General features: G+C 32.0%; 3 protein-coding genes across 3 annotated transcripts; 1 reads left to right on the top strand and 2 right to left on the bottom strand.

Moving 5' to 3' along the window:
* Positions 1 to 5646: 5646 nt before the first annotated feature.
* On the top strand, positions 5647 to 7440 carry HELRODRAFT_173093 (hypothetical protein; the record flags this gene model as incomplete). Its single annotated transcript, XM_009019712.1, has 4 exons — positions 5647 to 5766; positions 6330 to 6418; positions 6496 to 6620; positions 7118 to 7440. The coding sequence occupies 4 exons, from the start codon at positions 5647 to 5649 to the stop codon at positions 7438 to 7440; spliced, it is 657 nt and encodes a 218-aa protein (XP_009017960.1).
* A 2139-nt stretch (positions 7441 to 9579) lies between these two features.
* HELRODRAFT_173092 (hypothetical protein) lies at positions 9580 to 11067 on the bottom strand (the record flags this gene model as incomplete). Its single annotated transcript, XM_009019711.1, has 3 exons — positions 9580 to 9755; positions 10147 to 10488; positions 10902 to 11067. The coding sequence occupies 3 exons, from the start codon at positions 11065 to 11067 to the stop codon at positions 9580 to 9582; spliced, it is 684 nt and encodes a 227-aa protein (XP_009017959.1).
* A 3406-nt stretch (positions 11068 to 14473) lies between these two features.
* Positions 14474 to 17702, bottom strand: HELRODRAFT_173091 (hypothetical protein; the record flags this gene model as incomplete). Its single annotated transcript, XM_009019710.1, has 2 exons — positions 14474 to 14776; positions 17604 to 17702. The coding sequence occupies 2 exons, from the start codon at positions 17700 to 17702 to the stop codon at positions 14474 to 14476; spliced, it is 402 nt and encodes a 133-aa protein (XP_009017958.1).
* Positions 17703 to 23311: the final 5609 nt, after the last annotated feature.

Genomic DNA, 23311 nt, shown 5'->3' with positions numbered 1-23311 from the left:
GTTGTTAGACTGTACTTGAATGTTCATGGAGGGATTTTTGTTTTGTATGAAAATTTATTCAGCTATTTTCAGGTTTGTTTGTTGTTATTGCAATAAACTATTTGCGTGTTATTTAACATTTGTCGTGTTAAAGTGATGTTATGCTGTTGTTGATAATGTTGTTTAATTGCTCCATCTTGTAGATGCATGGTCAAACATCTTGACAATGTGGTAGTTGTCATTCCAATATATGAAGCATTGTTGCGGTGCGAACATTCATCGACGGAGCATTTATATTCATATATTAGATGACTTTGTTGTTGTTGAGTAGTTGCAGGCAGGCAATTATTTTTCATGATTAGTTGGGATGTTTTTAAATTTTGATAGTAAATTCGAAGAACAACTTTATTAATTGGATTTGACGCTACTACGTTTCTGCGTATTATTCCTTTTAAAATTCTTTCATCTTCTTTATACGCCATTGTAAAGGTATTTTTGTAGTAAAATATTATCTTATTTTTGTCATTCATTTTGTTGTTGATTTGGTTTCTAATGATACGGCTGTTGTTGTTGCTGTTGTTGTTATTGTTGTTGTTATTGTTATTACTGTTTATGGTGAGGCTTGTGATGCTGTTATTATCAGTTATTAGACGTGGGGGAGGGGTTGCCATTATCTTTCTGTTCATTGTTGTTTGGAACGTTGTTGGTAATTGCATTATTTTGATGTATATTTTGTGCATTTTCATGATATTTTTTGGTTAATCTATTTATGACTTGATCAATTTGTTTCAAAGAGTAATTATTGTTCACGAGAAGTTTTTTTATTCTTAATAATTCTGAGTTTATGAGTGTATAATCAGAGCAATGTTGAAACGCTCTGTTAACTAAAGAAAATATAACACTATTTTTATATTGTTCTGAGGTCTCGCTTTTACCATTATGACAAAATCCCAAATTGGTGTCTTTTACATAAACTTGTGTTTGAAAACCAATGTCATTTCTGGTTATCAGGACATCCAAAAATGATAGCTGTTTATTATTTTCAATTTCATGGGTAAAGGAAAGAACTGAGTTGGATTTAAATTCATCAATTAGGTCCATCAAGTTGTTTTCATTTTCAACTATAATGAACGTATCATCAACATATCTTACATACATTTCGGGTTTGAGATGTGGTTTCTTTTGGAAAACAGTTTCTTCAAAATATCCCATGTAGAAGTTTGCAAACAACACTCCTAGAGGGGAGCCCATGGCTACACCATTAACTTGCTGATACATTTTTCCATCAGGATTGTAGAAAGGAGCTTCTTTTGTGCAGATTTGAAGTAACTGTTTTAGCAGATGTGGTTTAATTTTTAGTGGATTCATAGCACTATTATATACATAGTTTAAAATAATATCTATTGTGGCATCAACAGAAACGTTAGTGAAAAGAGATTCCACATCTATTGATGATATGATGCCTGATGATGATCTAGTTTTTAGGATGTGAATAAATTCTGATGATAAAGAAATGCAATGTTCATTTGGGATATATGGAGTTAGGATGTTGTTGAGCCATTTTGCTACATTATATGTGACTGTTGGTATTTGACTAATTTATTGGACGAAGTGGGTTGCCAGTTTTGTGAATTTTGACAGTACCATACATATAACCTGGTCTGTAGTCTCCGGTTAATAGCGGTATTTTATGTTCTGTTGAGTTAGCATTGATTTGTCGAATAATTTAGTTAGTTTTCGTTTTAAGCGATAGTGTTGGATTTCAGTATTTTTATATTTTTATTAGTTTTTAAATTTTTAGCAGCAATTTTCATTTCGTTCGTCAACAATTTGCTATTACACGAATTTCGTCTTTTGTTAGATTCACTTAATAATTCATTGGCTAATTGTTGATTTACTTTCACATTTCCTAATTGTTCTTGTTTCCAAATTTCATTTATCAGTTGCAATTGGAACATCATCAATAGTGACAACCCTAACAACAACATCAACAACACCAACAACAACATCAACAACAACAACAACAGCATGAACAATAACAACAACAACAACAGTGTCAACAATGTAGATACCAACGCCACAACCCACAGCGCAAATATCACTTGCAAATGGAACATCATCACAAGAAGCAAGAAGAACCACAGGGATGATAATGGAAACTCTTTTATTTTGGCCAAAATGTACATGTAATAAAATAAAATAAAATAATTAGAATGATATAAAGGTTTATGAAATAATCTACGATGCTCGCCATTGAATCAACATGCAATGAGTACAACGAGAAATTCAAAATCAGTTTAAAAATAATTATGTTGCGATCGAGTTTCTATCGCAATAAATAGCGTACGATGATGTTATTGCCGAGTTAATTAAATCATTGCAAAATTGGTCAGTCCAAATAAAATCAACAAACGATAAATAAAAATATTTAAAAAAGCCTAAAGGTGAAATTTCAAATGTATTAATAATTATTTTCGAATCTTTCTTCTCGTCGATCAAATTACTGTGTAGGTTTTTATATTTAGATCTTTTGTAATCCCTTGAACTAGAGAAGTTGGATTCATGACATATTGTCAGTTCCAGTATTTCAATTGTGTCCCCCCGGAGAAGTGCTATGTCGGGCCGAAACGATTTGAAGAGGGACGTTGTTGGGAGAAATTCGTCGTTCATCGTATCAGCAAAAATTGCAACTTCTGGTTTAGCAAATGATTTGATCTTCTCTAGAATTAAAGATAATATTTTGTTGTGGCGTGTTGTAAATCTTTTTAAAGCCGCTACTGAATCACAATTTGACAGAACGTGCTTGTTTGTCTGAAGCGCGTTACAAAGCGGGCATAAGGCGTTGGAAGACTTGCCCCATCTGGAAAGATTGGCATTTGTCGGAAGTTGTTGTATCAATGCTTTCCTAACGAATCTGAATAAGACCTCCGGAAGATCGGCAGTGAGCCTCGACCATCGGGTAACGTGGATTGGTGGAATGTGTTCTCTAACTGCTTTAATTATTCTTCCCTGGCAGGAAAGTTGCGACACATGATCGAAATCGGCTTCATGTTGACGAATCTTTAACGCACTGAGCGTCGATTTCACACTCTCTGAATCAGGAAGCATGTTGTCGATCTTAATGTAGTTGTTGTACGAATCACTCCACAGACAGTTTACATCTTTGTTGTCGTGAGATCTCAGATAATTTCTGAGTTTAACTCTGAGTGATTCGGCAAAATGTTTTAGCGATCTGATTTCCAGGCCCCCCAATTTGAAGGGGAGGGATAGACATTCAGATATACAACTGCTAATCGGGAGGGAAAGCCAATTCCTTACTGATTCCGCAACCATAGGATCCAGGTTGTTTCCAATCCACGTCAACGGCATGTCATACGTTCGAAGCTCAAAGGCCAACTGGGACGGAATATATCTTCGTAGTATTTGGAGTTTCCATTGGGGCGTTGTGTCCAACTCGTTGACGACTGACAGCATGTTTTTCAGCTTTTTAATCAGTAATTCTTTTGCCTTCGAGTTGTTTCCTTTAAAATCATAAATTTTGCCGAGGTATTCAAAATGACCGTTCATATCGATATGAGGGATTTGTTTGTTATCAATGGTCAGCCTCGGCGAAAATTGTTCATAGCCCCCGTTCTTCTTCCTCATACCAAACGAGCAACACTTATCGATCCTCATATTCATGCCGGTAGCTTTACACCAAGCTTGGTTCAAGTCGATTAATTTTTGAGCACCATCTGTGCTGTTGGCGATGATCGCTGTGTCATCCGCAAATTGAAGCCAAGCATTGGTTTTTAAGTTGGCCGTCGGTCCCCAAATATAACCGCATTGTTGATATTCTGTCTTTTCGATCAACTTCATCAATGGGTTGAAACACATGTTGAAGATTAATGGGGAGACGGGATCACCTTGCAGAACACCACGTCTAACCGGGATAGGAGGAGTAAGGTTGTCGCATCCAGAAACAGATATTGTGTAGTCGGCATATATTGCTTTGATTAAGTTGCTTATTTGGGAAGGGATGTGATGGTAATCTAGGGTTGATGAGATTATGTTGTGGCTGACTTCGCCAAATGCGTTTCGAAGATCCAAAAGAGTGACAATGACAGTTCGTTGATGTCTCTTTGCATCATTGAGCATGTGAGTTAGGAGTTGGGTATGCTCGGTCAAGCCATCAACTTTTGGATAAAAACCTTTTTGTATATTTTTGTTTATTAATGAATTAGATTCGAGAAATTTATAGATTCGATTGTTGATAGATGTTGAGAGTATTTTGTATAGAGTAGGTTGCAAGGTGATTGGACGAAAATTAGCTGGATCATTTGCGTCACCTTTTTTATGAATAAGTAAATAATAACGTTATAATAATAATAATAACGTTAACAATAATAATAATAATGTTTTTAAATATTGTCAAAATAATATTAATAATATGTAGCTAATTAAATAAATTAATTCGCGCTTCTCGGCTGAGCGTTGATATTTACCTTAACAACCATAATATAAACAATCTTGCCGTTAAAATTTTAAAAAATTTTAAAAATCGCGTTTTATATTGTTTATAGTTATTAAATTTACTTTATTGGTTTTCTGTTTTAATTAAATAATTTATATAAATTAATAATTACTTGTTCCTTTATATCAAATATCTTACATACCTTATATATAATGCACTGAAGATGAGTTATTTATAACTCGAAATAGCTATTTGCAAATTTATGTAATAAAAATTTAAAAAAAAACAATAAAATTTCTAATTTCTCGGAAATTAATAAATTAAAAAGAAATATGAAAAAGTTGAACAATGTTGAAAGTAGTGTTGAATTTTTGAAATATATATATATATATATATATATATATATATATATATGTGTGTGTGTGTGTGTGTGTGTGTGTGTCTGTGTGTGTCTGTGTGTGTGTGTGTGTGTGTGTTTCATTGAACTTATATGCCCACTCTGCGTTTAATAGCTTTTTAATAAGAATTTCAACACTGTATAGTTTTTGTACTGTGTTTATTTAGTTTCCATAAGTTTGTCGTCTTTATATATATAAATGTATTAATTAATTGACTGCATTTTCAAACAGTAATTTTTCAAAATAATTCATTCAATTCAACTTTAAGAAACTGGATAAATCGTTCGGTGTACAAGCAATTAAAATAAATTAATCTCAAAAATTTATAAAATTGTATAGACAACCCTAACTTATTACCAATGTACTTACAGGCAAGATAGAAATAAGAAGCAGGGCAGGCAGTTCTACGCGGCCTTCAACCTCGATATCAAAATTTCATACATGGAATCCATTTTGAGACGCGTTTTCAACGACTGCAACTTGCCCGAGTGAGTAACTAATGTGTGAGTAAATAAATAAATAAGTAAACAAATTCTTTAGAATAAAAAACATTTTGAAAAACGTTCTACTTAGAATTCGTTAGAAGTAGATTCGTAGATGCAGTATCAGCTTTATCATAATTCTAATCTTGTTAATTAAAAACAAAATTTCAAAGCAAATCCTTTTTTGATTTTTTTAAATTATTTTATTAACGCATATCGAAGATACACATGCACGGTGATAAACAGAAGCGGATTTGTTGTGTTGAGAATCAAAGCAAGCCAAAGTCTTACGTTTTGCCCCGTCACCCAAATCAACCAAACTAATGATAACAACATGCACATCAACTGCGAGGAACCTGACCTGGCCAACACTCTTATTGAGAAAAATATTTTAAAAGCTCAGTTTTGTGTCAACTACGATGACCAAAATCATAACATCACCAAATTTTGGAATGTAAGCAGTAACATCATGTTATATTTTATCAAAATTACGTAACGTATTTGAATGTTCCAAGTTTAATAGTTCATATTTTGAATGCACTTGGCGTGTGCACGTACACACCATTTATGTACCTAGACGTGTATTGCGTACAAACTCGAGATTGTTTTCAATTAAAGCTGCTTACGTTCAAAAGTTCCTCCGACAATACTTTTAGAAATTTTTTAATCAAAAAATAAGTTTTTTTGGTTTGTTTAAAGTTCAATAAAATTAATTAAACTTCATGACAGGTTTCAATGGATGGTGACAAAAACATTTTTGAAAATTTCCAAATTTATCAAATCCCCAACATGAGTATTTTTGTTATAGTTAAAAATGGGTCATCCAACAAGAAATCAAACTGTGACTGTAGTGAAAAAAATTTTGTAAGTTTTAAAATTATTCCATTAAATTGCTGAAAATATTTTGTCAATTTGGAAAAACCTTTCTTTGAAAGTCACTTTTATAAAATAAATTGCAGAAAAACATCATTGTAATCTTAATAAAAATAAATAAAAAATTTCACAATTCATAAACAGAAAGTTCCTTCGTGTGGCAAAGTGCTAGATGATTCGTGTGGGTACCCATGCTTCTTCACCAGGGACGTGTGCGATGCAAAGGACACAGAGTGAGATAAAAGTTTTTCAATTCAACCAGTAAAATAATTTGTTAAAATTATTTTTTTTAATTACTTAAAAAATGCAGCGCATATCCACCGTGCGTATACACGGACATCTTGAGGAACCCTGTTAAGACAAGAACAGCACTGTCCGAGGATGAAAAGCCGCCCATCAGTGAAGTCTGCCCATGCACCAACCTCCTATGTTCAAGTATTTATTGCATTAACATTTTATTGAGATGATTAATCCAAGATTCGTTTTTGCAATTTTTCAAGTATTTATTGCATTAACATTTTATTGAGATGATTAATCCAAGATTCGTTTTTGCAATTTGATAAAACTTGAATATAATTATGTACGAAAAAAAATTTAGACGTTAGTCTTAAGTTATTAACGGAATTTTTCAAAATAATATTTATGGTTAATTTAAATATATGTAGCAACAAATTTGGACCTGTCCCAAACACCACGCTCTACAACAACAACCACGCTTAAAACAACATCAACGATACCAACTATTCCTACAAAACCATCGACGCCACAGAGAAATTCATCATCACCAATAATACCAGCAACACCAGTATTACTAACAACAACATCAACCAAATCAGCAACTACTTCAGAATTATCAACACCATTAATTGAACCACCATCAACAATATCATCAACAACATTATCATCAACAACGACATTATCATCCTCATCAGTAGCTACAGCAGCAACTCTTACATTTCCAACTAGTACTACTTCTTCTAATAAACATGATTCCCTCTCAAGTTGGAACACTGTGACCAGCGCAGCACCAAGTAGTGATATGAGCCAAACACAAACACTTGTTCCTCCATCATCTCCTTCTTCCTCCAGAGAACTTAGCGTGGGACTTGGCGTTGGTCTGAGTCTTCTGGTTATTGTTCTTATTGCAGTTGGTCTTTTGTTCTTCTTCAAGCGCAAAATGCTTTTGAGTAAGAGCGGACCATTAAAAGATCACATCACGCATGTTTGGGTCGGGGAAATTGAGTCTAAGGTCTGATTATTCACCAATTCGATTTTTTTGATAACTTTAATAAAATAAATTCCATGTTTGAAATCGATTAATATGCTAATTGTTGTAAATTCATTTGCTAACGGAGCTATTCAAACATGAACCATCAACAAAACAGTTTGTCCTAATGTATTGTTACGACGAGTTCGTTTAATCCCAGTGAAAAATTAAGACAATACAACTTGCAAATTATTGATTTAATTATTTACAAAACAATAGTTAATTAATTAATTAATCAATAATTAACGCTAATTAATTTTACGAATAAAAAAATTATTTTTCACAAACTATTAAATTAACGTTCGAAAACTATGGCTTACCGAATAACGTTCACTAACGTTTATAGCAAACACAATAAAAATACAACGCAGAGTCAAATATCAAATAACGATTTCGACACTAACAATCTATCGATCTCTACCTTGTTTACCGACGCTTCTTGAAGGTCCTACATATCTCGTTGTCAAAAGGTTCTAGTTCATTCTCGACACTAGCACCTCTAGCAAATATATTTGTGACGGTTATAACAGTATGTTAAATGAACTTTTATTAGGAGATGACATGTGCGTGCATTTGCATCCTTTTCGTTGAAGAACAAGATAAAAAAAAGCAGCTGCAGACATACAAATTATCTATTTAATATATTATACACAATAAAGTTATATATAGAATGATATATACGATGTACTTCAATATTTTATTTGACTAGTGAACAGGAAGTTATTGCAAACTTGTAAAGCCACCGTAACGAATCATGAAAGGAAGAATAAAAATTAAAAGTGACTAGGAAAAATATTGCAGAAATAATGTCAACATATGCGTTTATTCAAGTATAAATAGTTATGAATAGAATGATAAACTGAAAAAATTGGTTGTTGACAAGCCTCATTCCTATTATGAATTTTATAAAAGATTTCAAATATTATGATAGCATTTTGAAGACATATAATATCAACAACATCAGAAACATTTAAGATTTTATTTGAATAATTTCATGGCACGTTATAGCACCATGTATGGAAAGTAACTTGTCATAAAAACTTGACACAACAACAACAATATATACAATAATATATATCATAGTATAAATTACTATTATTAGAGAATTAATATAGCGTTCTTTATATACGATAATATATATTATCAAACTCATCAACATTCTCAAACCTACTTGAGCGCGTCATATTGCTAAGACTACGTGCCCACCTAATGTCCAATCATAACTATCCAAATCTTCAATCTGCTTATCGTTCTCATAAAATCCCCAACATATCTATACGACCTCATATCCAGACATGAACACACTAGATCACTCCGCAGCAGCTCAACAGGTTTCCTAAACATTCCCGTTGCCGGATCCCGCCTGGCTGGCCACGGTTTTCGTCACGATGCTCCGTATGTCTGGAATGCGTTACCTCCTGAGTTAAGACAATGTTCCTCGTTGAGTCTTTTCAAAAAGGGATTAAAGACTCATCTTTTTAACACGGGCTCCGAGCGCCTCTGAAGCAGCTGTGCGAATGGGCGCTTCATAAATGTTTATATTATTATTATTATTATATAGTAATATATACGATAACATATACAATAACATATACGATAATATACAGTGGCGATCCAGGTAACGTTGACGGGGGTGCCAAGAAAATTTAAAATGTTTTGGATTTTGACGGGAGGAACCGAAAAATTAACCAAATAGTCGCTAAATATAGGCTGACACTTTATTTGTTATTACGCCAATTTTTATTAATATTGTTTTTATTATTATTACTATTATTATTGTGAAAAGACATAAAAGCAAGGCATTAAATCAACTCTAAAAATGGTGAAATATATAAAATAGGCAAATACATAATTGAGTAAATATGGACACATGCATGCCAACTTACTATAACAGAATAAAAATAACAAAACGGTAATTATTCTACGTAAAAAACTTACAACATTATCACAAATTTATTTTTCAGGCAAACAAATCCACCATCCTATTGTTACAGACATGAGATCGAGATAAAAAAAACTAATAGTTTAAAATTGTTAAGCATGCATTAAGGAATGAACCGCTTGTAAATTAATCAGAAGGTATAAATAATAATAATAATGTCATTTAAGAGCGCCCTATGCATAGCGTCAGAGGCGCCCGGATAAACAAATGTCAGCACGGCCACCAAAGGCCTGTTCAAACAGATGCTGCCTCAATCGCTTTTTAAATGTTTCTATTGATGATTGTTGACGGATGATGAGTGGCAAACTGTTCCATGATGAGCAATGTGAGAAACCTTTATTGACGAGAGCTGATGTATTGGCTAGGGTGGAGTGAATAAATTTTTTTTAATTTTAATATTCCTGTACTGCCAATCAATGACCCATTGTCTAAGATGTGTTCGCGCAAAATTTAAGCTTTCTAAATCAAAATCTTCAGGTGGCGCATCTGGTTTTAACTTTGAAAAAAAAATCAACTTTTGATTTATTGACGGAACTTTATTTTACACAATGCTTCTATATATTTTATATTCTGATACTTAAAATTACTAGTACATTTGATAGTTATTATTAAATCAAAATAAAAAAATTGTTCTAATGTCGTAATTCCAAAGTCTCCGCACCTTGTTTTTTACCAAAATACTGAGATTTGGTGTTGAAGATTTGTATATCTTGCCTGACTTTTAATCTGGTTCCAATAAGTCCATCTCTAACTTCTGGTCCACAAACAGATATAGAAGCCTGTCACGAGCTTGACGCACCTTTCTACTGCCTGAGTGTGGCAAGGATACTTTTCAATTTCAAGAAGACATTTTGAAGAAATGTCATTGGAAATTTCTATGTCGCTATATTTTATTGCCAGTGGAGGTTCTGTTATTTTTTCTATCGCCAAATCTATTAAATCATAATAGCTTGATGCATCAATCTCAAGCTCTGGAAGTTTGAATTCACAAACTTTCTTCCCTTTGGATTCTTTTCTTGGTTGTAAAATTCTCCAAAGAGCCAGTTCACTTATGTGTTTTGCATCACCTTGTAAAATAGCTAGCAATATATTTTCTGGATGAGCGAAGAAAGCATTTTTTTGAACGGTTTTAAAGACAGTGTTTTTTATGTCATCACGGATATACAAACACCTTTTAACCATGTTGTTCAAATTTCATTTCAAGAAAATCAAAAATGCTTTTTTCAATCGTATTTGCTTTTCCAGAGTCAATAGAGAGATGACCGATGTATTCAGAATCTGGCTCTTAAAAGAGAGAAATATGCTCCTCAGTAATAGTTTTTTGATGTGCTGTATTGTTAGTAGTAGTCATGACTAAAGTCTTGTCTTTACGACCGTTGAAATAAATTGCTGTAATAATTTTATTGCCCTCAGCATCCCAATAGGATTCTTTATGTAGATTTTCGCCGGGCGACATTCGAATTCCGCACCACGCGGTCCCGAACCGCGTCCGCCTACGAATATCCACCTGAGCCTTCGCTTCGGCGGAGTCTTTCCTGGCCGGGATCCGCCACTCTACAATAGACCCTCTCGGGGTCTGAAAACACGGGCCGGGCGGAAGTTTGTTCGCGCCCTGCTTGTTGACTAGAGACGCCGACCTCGTCAACTATCAGCAAGTCTTTTTCAACATCCATTATTTTAGGTAGAATAATTAAACCGAGCCAAACTTCAAGTGTACACTTCTTTTATTCAATAAAAGAAATAAAATAACAAACAAAATAATACAAATCAAACCTCTGTCTTTATTAAAACAAAACGATAAATCCAAAATTGATCTATTAATAATACAACTACCAAGCAAGAGACAAAACTTAAAATCAAAATAACAAACGACCAGCCTCCTATATCTCAACTCGCGGCCTTTTATATGTTTTTACCGCCCTATCTACATAACGCTTTCTATATCATAGAAAATTCTATACTCCTATCTATACTCTTTTCCTATACTCAGAAAAGCGATACAGCACAGCAGCGTCGCATATATAGCATATCAAATAACAAAATATACATGCATAGAATGTCTAGTAAAATATATAGATATATATAGGCGGCACGCCTCAAAGACGCAATCATTATCATGACAATCGTCACAATTTCACAAAATATACAGGCGGCATATTTCAATCGCGCAATCATTATCATGACAATCGTCACAATTTCACAAAATATACAAGCGGCATATTTCAATCGCGCAATCATTATCATCACAATCGTCACAACTTCACATTTATAATCTATCTCTATGTCTTTCTTCAATTATCGCTTGGTCTGACTATGTGTCTTAAACTTATTCCTAATAAATTTGAATTAATTTGTTTCAATGAATCCAAACACTCTATTACGATTCTTCCTATTATCTTAGCTGATTCTAAAACTATTGATGTTTCTCACAAGTTTCGTAATCTAGGCTTTATCTTTGATTCTAGTATGTCTATTTCTTCTCAGATTAATAGTGTTGCTAGAAGTTTTTACTTTCATCTACGTAGAATAAAAAACTTTTGCCTTTTCTTGATGATCCTACTCTTCTCCTTCTTGTTACTTTGTTGGTCTTTACTAGTTCGGGAAAACATCTTTTGTCACAAGACTTTAACATTTTATACAGCACGATCTGATCTCTTCTAATCCTATGTATCGCAAGATAGGTTGATGCAAAAATTTTAGTCATTCTTCGTAATTCGTGTGAGCACATTCCACTTTCATCTTCGTGACTTGCTTCCCCACCTTTTTGATTGACTCCACATCTCTTACTGTCGAGGAAGACCATACTGATGCTCCATATTCTAGTTGAGATCTGAATAGAGAATTTATTTAATTAAATAAAAAATTTTTTATTATCAAAGCTGAAATGACTGTTAATTCGACCCAACAATGAAAATGCCTTATTTATACTATATCGAATGTGGTCAAAACATTTTAAAAAACATCATGAGTTATTCGAAGGTCTTTAATTTTATCTCCGTACTGCAAATAATAAAAAACAATTTTGTACATGAAATTATTTAATTTACATGATCCAAACGTCATCAAAACACTCTTTTCTTCATTCAGTTTCACATCACCCTATAAACACTACCCAGATCATTCACAACGTTTGGCAAAACATCTCCGTCACCAGCGGGCCTAATAATTCTAAACAGTTCTCTATCATTAAAAGTTAAAGCAAACAAACTCATTCAATTAATTATTATTATATAAAATCAAATTACGTAGTTCTAGCTGTTACATATTTTCCAATTAAATTTTTATAATGTTTAAAAGATGATGCAGACCTTATGTCATTAGGCAATGTATTCCACAACTATTACTAGTTGCTTACATTTAAGCTGTCTCCTTTTTATAAAAAATTGGCTTCACTTTAGCAATCTTTAATAATGAAGGAAATTGACCAGTAGACAATGATAAATTAATTAGATAGTTAACGGTACCACTATGGATGCAATAGTCTGTCTAATTGTGTAATTTGAAATTCCATCATGACCCAAAGTATGTTTGTTTTTCAATTTACTAACAACTTGAATGACTTGAATTTTATCAACATACGAAAATCCGTTAAGTCAATTTTTCCAATTAGGTAAAATAACAACTCGTTCAGCACAAGAAAATTTCCATACTTAGTACTTCCACTCTTTTTTGCAGCCATTTTCATGGCTTCTGTAATATTATCACCGAACCGGAGACCGGGTGATGGCATGCGGTAGGAGTCCAACAAATTTGAAGCCAAAAACCAACAGTATCAGATTAATTGAAATGGAACGAAAGAAAAAACAAATTAAATCTAAAATTTATAAAATATAAAATATAAAATTTATAAATTTAATTTGACAATACGAAAATTTAAAAAAAAAGCTGATGACGTAAGCAAGAAAGTCACATACATCCATTCATCAAGCCAGCCATCCATATATCTATCTATCCATCCATTCATCCATCCATACATCCATCCATCCAGCTACCAATCTATCAAACAAAATCTATCTTATCTATCAATTAATCAATCAATTTCACATTCACCGCATTTATTAATTTTTAATTTTATCAATTAATTTACAATATTACCATGTACAACTTTATCAAAAGCCTCCTCAAAGCCTGTTAATGAATATAAAAATTGCTACAAAACTCAACGAAACCATCGAAAATGCTTCATTCATTTTTAACAAACTCATTGTATATATCCTATTTAACCGACGCTGTTTATGTGATTCAGAAAAGTGCATAATTACATAATGCATAAGGCATGCCTGCCTATATCTCGTACTGATGTGTATATATCTGAGGGAATCTTTATAAGTCGTTGAAACTTCTGAATTTTGTACAAGAAAGAATTTTTTCAAGCAATATATTGTTATAATACTCGCTGTCGTAACCGATTTACGATGCGACGGGTTCAAATCTTCGATTGAATAAAATACTCCAAACAGTTATTAGTTATTAAACTTTATTTACAGAAGAAATCAACTAATCGTTTATTTCTAGCAAATTCAAATTAACGCAACAATTAACTTTTAAATTGTTTAAAATCTATCGCTATGACAACGTCAACAAACAAATCAAATATCGCTATAAATAATTCACCGAATCGCTATTCACGAAATCACAAAATCACGAATTTCACTAATCACGGATTTCACTAATCACGAATCTTCTTGCGACGTGCGCTTATATACTCTTCGCAAGCGTCGTTTCCAGATTCTTCCAGATGGTCCGATTCTAGCATACTCTAGAATGCTCCAGTCACTAGAACATTCTAGAATACGCTAGAATCTAGTGCGTTCGGTAGCACGGTTATAAAAATATATTTAAAAAAATTGTATTATATAAAAAAATTGAAATCAGGCCTTATCTGCATGTTGAATTCGGATAACAACAGTTTCATTAAATTTTCATAATTTTTTTTAGTCTTTATTATTGCAGCTCTGACATACGCAGAACCACTTACAATGTTACAGATATATTATCTTTATATCTTTTATTATGTTCTTCAAATCCTCATCTATTAATTTGAAGCAGCCATCTTTGCCACAAAGGCTGTTTTATCATTTAAACACGACGTACACAAGTATTTATGTTCACGCGCAAGCACCGCATCATATACGCTGAGTATATGATAGCCATTGAGATGTTTTGACTCAGCGAGCATTTGAACCACTGAGCCATTTCGCCGGCCAACATGCGACAACTTACGTCTTCGAAAAGATGGACGGCTGGGTTGGCCGAGGGTTGGCTACCCGGATAAACCTGTAGAAACTGTAGGATTCGAACCCGGGTCGTGGGAGTGGTAGACGGACACGCTAACCACTCGGCCACGAGACCCTCAGAACTTGATAATGAACTTGAATAATTCTATTTTTAACAAATTGAACGATTTCCAGAAAATTTTAGTAAGGAAAATTGAAAGACAAACTATAAATTGATTAATGCCAACAATTCGGTAGAATTCATACAATACTGTATTTATTTATTTGTTTTTTATTAATTTCAAATCACATACCTTAAGCCTAATCTAGGCTTGTATGGTCTAACAAAAAATAAAAAAGCAATGTTAAACCAATAAAAACAGAAAGTTACTAAAAAATGAAACAAAATTTAAGTCTATATATATATATATGTATAACAAAATACCTTATACCATATATATATAATATAAACCTTATATATATATATATATATATATATATATATATATATTAAATTTGGAGTTATATATATATATATAATATATTATATATATATATAACAGAAATTACTAAAAATTGAAACAAAATTTAAATCTGAAAAAAAATAAACGGAAAACCAAAAAGTTATGTAAAATAATTAAACAATAATATTTTAATAACTTTTTTCTTAAACCTTTCCAAACTAATACCCGATGTCAAATCAAAATGGAGCGATGCCCACAACTTTATACCAAAATTTAAAACAAAATTCGAATGTAGTACAGTTCTTGATAGAATAGGACGATAAATCGGGGTATGTCGCAACACCTGAACACCAGCCGAAGAGGAAGTCACCAACCAGGAATGAAACTGAGAATGCATATTTAATACGATTAACCTATAGAAAAGTAATAAAACTCTTAAAATATACAATTGATTAATGGATAATAAGCCAGACTGTGTAAAGTAAACAGAAATATGGTCAAATTTCATTAAATCATAATAAATTCTAATAAAAAAATTTTGATAATCAGTTAATATTGACACATGATATTTAATCTGCCGACCCAAATAATAATACCATGTGTGAGATAGGGATAAACTAGAGATAAATAAAGACTAATAAGAATATGTTTCGGAAATAATACCTTTAATCTATAAATAACACCTTTTGGAAATGTTTTTCGGTATATATAAGATATGTTTTTTCCAATTTAAGTTACTGGTAATAATAATACCTAAAAATTTAATATATTCAACTCTACTAATGATACAGTTATTATACACCATTGAAAAAAATTGTGAATTACTTACGATTTTAGGACCGTACAAAATAACATTAGTTTTTGAAATATTAATTAATATAATATCAAATAGTTACAGGACATCCATTGAGCTAGATTACCAAGTTCAGTATTCAATAGCGTTCTCACTCATGCACCGAGTTACCCCTTGCTACTATGGTCGTGTCGTCAGCATACATAAACTTAAGGGAGGAGCTAACATTCACTAAATTGTTAATTGTTGAAAAACAATGGACCAAGTATTAATCCTTGCGGTACTCCACTATCTATTGGTAGCAAATTAGATTTAACGTTTCTAATGAGTACATATTGTTGACGATTTTTTAGATAACTCCTACACCAACTCCAGGCAAAACCACGAATTCCATAATGATAAAGCTTTTCTAACAACAAATCATGATTGATGGAATCGAATGCCTTCGATATATCTATAAAACAGACCCATTGTTGATAACTTTAAATCAATGCTTGATGAAACAAATTGCATTACGTCTAATACTGCTAAATCAGTAGAGAGTCTTTTTTAAACCCGTACTGACGCGAGAGCGAAAATTTTGATATTTTTGAATGTAACAGTTTTTCCAGAACTTTTGAGATCGATGATACCAGAGATATAGGACGATAATTAGAAACAAGATCAGACAGACCTTTTTTCTGAATAAGAATAATTTTTGTTATTTTAAGACCTTTAGGATAACTCGCTGCAGAAAATGATAAATTGATACAGAAAGTTAAATGTTCCTAGATACTGTCAATTATTTGTTTAATAGTTAAATTTGATACATTATCATCTCCAGCAGATAAGGAATTACTGAAATTATTGATTACATCTAAAATCTCCTTTGAAAGTATCTTGTCAATAAAAAAAGATCTAGTGTTAGGGCTTGACATAAATTAACCATAATCTTTTGAAGGTTTAAAAATTGTATTATTATTGTTTTTGGAATGTGTTGAAGGTGAGTTTACAAAGTATTTATTGAAATTTTCAGCAATCTCAAAGAGGTCAAAATAGTATCATCATCATCTTTAATCAAATTTATTGATCTACTTGAAAACAAATTGTTGATTATTTTCCATTTTGATTTGATATCGCTTCTATTATCATCAAATTTTTTCTTATAGCACACGTATTTGGCTCTTTGTTTCATTCTTGTAAATAGATTTTTGTAAGACACATAAATCTTTTTATTTTCACCAATGGGGGAACGTAGATATTTTTTATACAATTTACTTTTGTGTTTAAAAAAATCAACAAACCCGATGTAAATCAAGGATTTATTCTATTTGTTGATACTTTATATTTCTTTAACCCATTATCTGCTGCGGTTTTTTTTTTATTTTCACATATATAATAGCTACTGAGGAAAAAACACACAGGCATTTTTTATTTTTTTGAAATTTCTTTTTTTAAAAAAGTTAGAACGTTTTTTAAAAATGTCCTTTATAAAAGACACCAGCAGAATATAATACCATTAGATGAAACTCCAATTACATTAATTTTGTAGTTTTCTTAAACTTTTCTAAATGTAATCAAACAAAAAGAGCTCTAAGTTTAATATGAAAGAAGGAAAATGTATTTTAAAATATAAAAACATAGTAATATAAAGAAATTTAAAAAAATTATTGATGAAAATTTTGAGAACATACAATGTGCAATGGTATATGCTATACATGCCAAACAAATCAAATTTGCCTTTTTGCCACAATGACCACATCTCCTTTGCTTAGGCATTGATTGTAGATGATGGCCATTAGATGATCTTTGTATCTCATTATCAACTTTTGTTTTTTACTTGACTTGGAGGACATTTTCGGTAGAAAGTTTTTTCTATCTGATATTCCTTCAAATATGTATTCACAACTTTTCTTTTAAATGACAGCAAGTAATGACTAATAATCCCATTTGCAGGAAATTTTCGGTAGAGCAAGCATGCATTGTTCGTAGCAGCATCCAAGAGAGAAGCAAACAGTGGCCACCAATATTTTTTACTTCTTATTGTAATTCTGTATTGGGCAACATTTTGATGCATGCGATCAACACCTCCCATTGAAGCGTTATATCTATGCACAATGTGTGGCTGATCTAAAGTTACATATTTTTTTTTGCTGGCCATCTTTTAACATTTGATAATGGATAAGCCCCAAAATTATTACTCGCCAGTGTAACAACTGAGTTGTCATTCCATGACAAGATATAAATATTGTCTTGTTTATCTAGTCGGTAATCAAATGACCCTCGGCTTGATTTTGCTAAGGCTTTAGCATCAATAGGGCACTTGTCTATACGATTTGATCTAACGGTTCCAGTAGCTTTAACATTTATTGTTTTCAAATATTTTAATAGTGGCAGACCGGTAAAAAAAATTGTCAAAGAAAATATGCTAAGGAATGTTTGCCGGAAGTTTCTCTACTAGATTTGTCACTATGGAATATTCCAGGTCTAGTGACTTATCATACTGAGATTTAGAATCCAAATATGCTGCATATCCTAAAGAGGTTGCAATGACCCATTGTTTGAACCTAAATCTAATTGGTTTAATTCTTATGCATTGTTTCAACCCATAATAACCATAGTATGGAATCATACTTACATCAACACTTAGATTTTCTTCAATGAGGAAAAACTTTATAAATCTTTCATTGACTAAATTAAATAATGGCTTGATTTTGCTTAATTTGTCATTTTTATCTAAACTGTCATTATCTGCTTAATGTAAGTACATCATCATGCTATCAAATTATGGTTTTGAACTAAAGAAAGTTGAATACGATTTACGATCAACCGTTAGAAAAATCGAAAAAAAAAATTGGAAGTTAGCTAACGCCGAACATGCTGTGATTTTCATCAATATATATATATATATATATATATATATATATATATATATATATATATATATATATATATATATATATTATTTTGAATTTTAATAAACTAAACGTTCACCAAAAAACTTTAGTGAGAAAAATCGAAAAAACGAACTACAAACATGTTAACGCCAAACATTCGGTAGAATTTATAGAATATTATAAAAATTATGGCCTATTACCAACATATATATATATATATATTATATATATATATATCAATGTATATATATATATATCAATATATATATCAATATATATATATCAATATATATATATATATATATATATATATATATAGTCAATATATTGATTGCTTGAAATTACAAAGATATACAAGAAGAGCAACATGCATGCCATAGAGAAACGAACGATTATATTTTTTACGTATCAAAACAAATTTTTTTCTCGTTCGATCGGATGCAATTGACGGTGTTTTGATATCCTTTCAGATGAAATGATGTATTAATAGAAAAGAGTTGTTAAATTGTTAAGTCGCGTAATGTTATGTCGCATGCATTTCAAAATATTTTATAAAGGAGCCATTAATATTACGTTACGTCATTCTATCATCACACATAATGTTGATTTGTTGGAATAAAAGATGAACAAACGATCTTTGATTATTGATAGGAAGAAAGTTTTTATTTTGATTTAAAAATATTTTTAACAAAGTGTTGGATAATCAACGATAATCAACAATAAATGGTCGTGCGCACGTTTTGACAACGGCACTTCACGATTTAACTTACTTCACTATTAAATAGTGATGAGCTTTTGTGAGATGTCATTTTGAACTGGTATGCTCAAAGGCAATAACATACAGCGTCGTCGCCAAACTCAATAGCGGAAGTGATACAATGAAGATGTTGAAAAGGGTGGTGTGGTGGCTGATGGTCGTGATGGTGATAGCGAGTTTCAAAACAAACATCAGCTGTCGATCGAAAAAAATCTCATCAACCCACAATAAACCATCAATCGCATCAATCACACTAATTGCATCAGACACGACAAGCAGATCAGGCACATCAATCTCATCAAGCAGGTTCACGATCTCGCCAAGTAACTCTTTCGATTGAACTGCTCATGTCATTCATTTGAGATAAATTTTTATTAAACAATAAATTTTTATTAACAATATAGATATTACAAATTTTATTAGTCACACACCGTACATACAATTACATCATTCAAAAATAAAATGGGTAAATCCGTAAATACAATAAAATACAACCTCACCTTAGAAGGTTCAAAAATTTAAAAAAGATCATCTCGCTTCAGAGGTACCTACGATAAACTTGAATACGTGTGAAAACTCTGTCATTACACTGCATATGATTGGCGGGAATGTGTTTGCATTCAAGCCACCAGGTCACTATAAAGCAGAGCAAGCGTCTTCAATCGTTACTCGATCACGCCGCCCAACTACAATGAAGTGAGGTGGGTGAGGCACTGGTGTGAAAGGAAGAAGGCTCTTCAAGTACATGTCGGTCTTGTGAAAGATTTACGAGGGCAACTATTGCAAGAGGCTGATGAGAATTCAATTTTTTTTTAATACTCTTGGTTAGGTGTTGATTAATTTAAAAACAGTTTCGACAAACATGCACATCAACAAGGGCAATCTTCAAATTGGAGGATTTCGTTGGTGGGTGACGCAACAATTTGATTGTACAGATGTAGACCAGCTTTGGTGCTCTTGTAAAATTTGACAGCTAAAAAATTCAAATCTTTTTGATATAAGAAAAAATAAAAAAACAGACACAAACAACAAGCATTGAAAAAATGCAAAAATTGCATCTAAATTCATGCCATTATTTTTGAAATAAAAATTTAGAATGAAAGACTGAAAAAAGACTTTTAATTAACTAATTTCTAATAAATTACTTTAAAAGCGAATTTTATTTTATTATAAGCCGGTTTTTACAAGGCGAAGGTCTTAAAAATGTTGGGAGTCAAAGTGAGAAAATTTTTAAAAGAGTTTGACAAATTGTTATCTATTAATAGCTTCGACGCCCGGCTTTGGAGAAAAAGTTATCACTATGGCACAGAATTTATAGTAAAATTAACATGAAACATATATTTTATATAAATCATCTTAACCGTGAGTTAAATATTAAATAAAATCTCGTTCTCGATATTAAATTAAAGTTAGATAATCTAAAAAACCAATTTAACAATCTCAACAATAACGAATATATTAGAATTCACTTAAATACCTGGTTAAGACAATGTCGTTCATCACATCAACGCCTTGTGTTAATCAACGCATTCATCGAAAATTAAATTCTCTCCTTAAAAAAAATGACAATATTAATAACGAAAATTATAACAATTTAAGTGATTTTTTGTTAACAGATAGACAAAAAAAGGTTTTAAATCTCGGTATAAATTGTCATTATCTCAAAAAACCAGGTAAAATTGATAAGCAAATCGAAGTTGAAAAATTGATGAATGATATCCACAATCTTGAATTTAAACAAAAATTAACTGTCGTTCCGACAATTTCTATACTTCTACAAGCTGAATCTAAAAAAGCAAATTGATGAATGAAAAAATGAAAACCGCAAATGAAAATCACATCGTAGATCTAATTAAAAATGTTTTCAGTAAAAAGTTACAACGTATGAACCAAAACAACAACAACACTAATAATACTGTCACCATTATCAACATTTACCATAAAGGCAATAACAATAACAACTATAATAACAACAACCACAACAACGGTAATTATATTAACAACAATAACAACAACGGCAATTATTGACATATTAACAATAACAACAACAATAACAACAACGATAATAATATTAACAACAACAATATCATGAAGAAGATAATCATTAATAATATTAAACCAACTAACCCGAACGATAGAATAAAATTAAGAATCGTTTACAAAAACTACAAAACATCTAACCTTTTTGCGCAGTTTTTAATATCCAAAATCGTCAAAAGGATCTTATTTTGGCAATTTGAATACCTATTCAAAACAGCAACAGAGCTTCAGTTGGATAATACATGTTTATTTGTTTGACGTGCGTTGCATAAAGGAAACCTTGGTTCAGACGATCTAACCCATCTAACAAAGTTGGAATTTGTTGAAAGTTGTTGGATTACACTTTTCCTAACAAATCTGAAAATGACCTCCGATAGCAAGGCCGTAGATTTTGACCAGCGAGCAACTTGATCTGCTTTGATGTGTTTCGTCACTGTCTTCAAAACTATCCCTTTGAAACTTTGTGATTTTAGATGTGTGAACTGCGTTTTTTGCTGGTTGTGCATCAAATTCTTGAGAGTAGGATTTATATTATTAGAGTCTGGGGCATGTTGTCTATTTTTTATAGTCGTTAAATGTTTCATTCCACAGACTTTTCATTTTTTTATAATAATAATAAAAACTATAATAATAATAAAAACAATGAGAACTCTTTAATTCAAAGCCAAGGTAATAAATTATCAAAACTATGAAATGGTAAAATTATGAAATGTCAATATAAAACCACTATGCTCAATTCACAATAAAAGTACAGAGCGGTGAAATATTTTCAAATTTATATCATAATATGTTTTTGTCGCAATCATTGCCATATGATAACCTTATAACAGTCTCTATCGACTCAACATTAAATGAAACCGGCCACATAATTTTAAACATTGAAAGATTAAAGTTATTATAGAAACCAACTGGAGATATTTCAAAAGCATTTACAATTATTGAGCAGTGTTTATAATTGTCATTTAAATAGCTATGCAAATTATTGCAATATTTATTTATTTTATATTGTCTGGATAATTCTAAGTTGCTTTCATGACACACTGTTAACTCCAAAATCTCAACTTTGTCACCTTGCAGTATGGGTATGTCGGGACGTAGGGTGTTGAACAGATCCGGTATAGGCTGAACACCGTCAAATTTCAAATCTGCAAATAACCGACAATTGGCAGGCGCACATATTTTCGACCGGTTGGTGATCGCGGCTAAAATCTTGTTGTGTCTTTCGGTGTATTTTGCTAGAGCGGAGGTGGAACTACAGTTAGAAACCACATGCTTATTTGTCTATATTGTAGGATTTATATTATTGGAGTCTGGGAGCATGTTGTCTATTTTTATTGTTATCGTTAAATGTTTCATTCTACAGACTTTTCATTTCTTTTCATAATGATTTCTCGATGTAAGTGCTGCTTTCGACACAGTCGACCACCAGATTTTATTCTAGCGTCTTTATGCTTCATTTGGTATTGGTGGAGATGCTCTCAGGTAGTTCCAGTCTTATCTAACAGACAGATCTCAAGTTGTCAGCGTTTATGGGATTGGTCTGGGCCCGGCTTCTTCAGAACTGATCTGTACCACAAGGTTCGGTACTTGGTCCTTTGCTATACATCATGTACACTTCAGATATCGTCAACGTCATCGAAGCAGCCGGTCTTGGCTGTCACCTATACGCTGATGATATTCAACTTTATGGATTTGGACCACCTGACTTATAACTTCAAGTCTCCTCTGCTGTGTCGAACGCAATGGACTTGGTTGGTCGCTGGATGTCATC

The sequence above is a fragment of the Helobdella robusta genome (assembly GCF_000326865.2).
Source record: "Helobdella robusta unplaced genomic scaffold HELROscaffold_25, whole genome shotgun sequence".
Taxonomy (NCBI): Eukaryota; Metazoa; Annelida; class Clitellata; order Rhynchobdellida; family Glossiphoniidae; genus Helobdella; species Helobdella robusta.
This window is presented reverse-complemented; position numbering and strand designations above follow the sequence as displayed.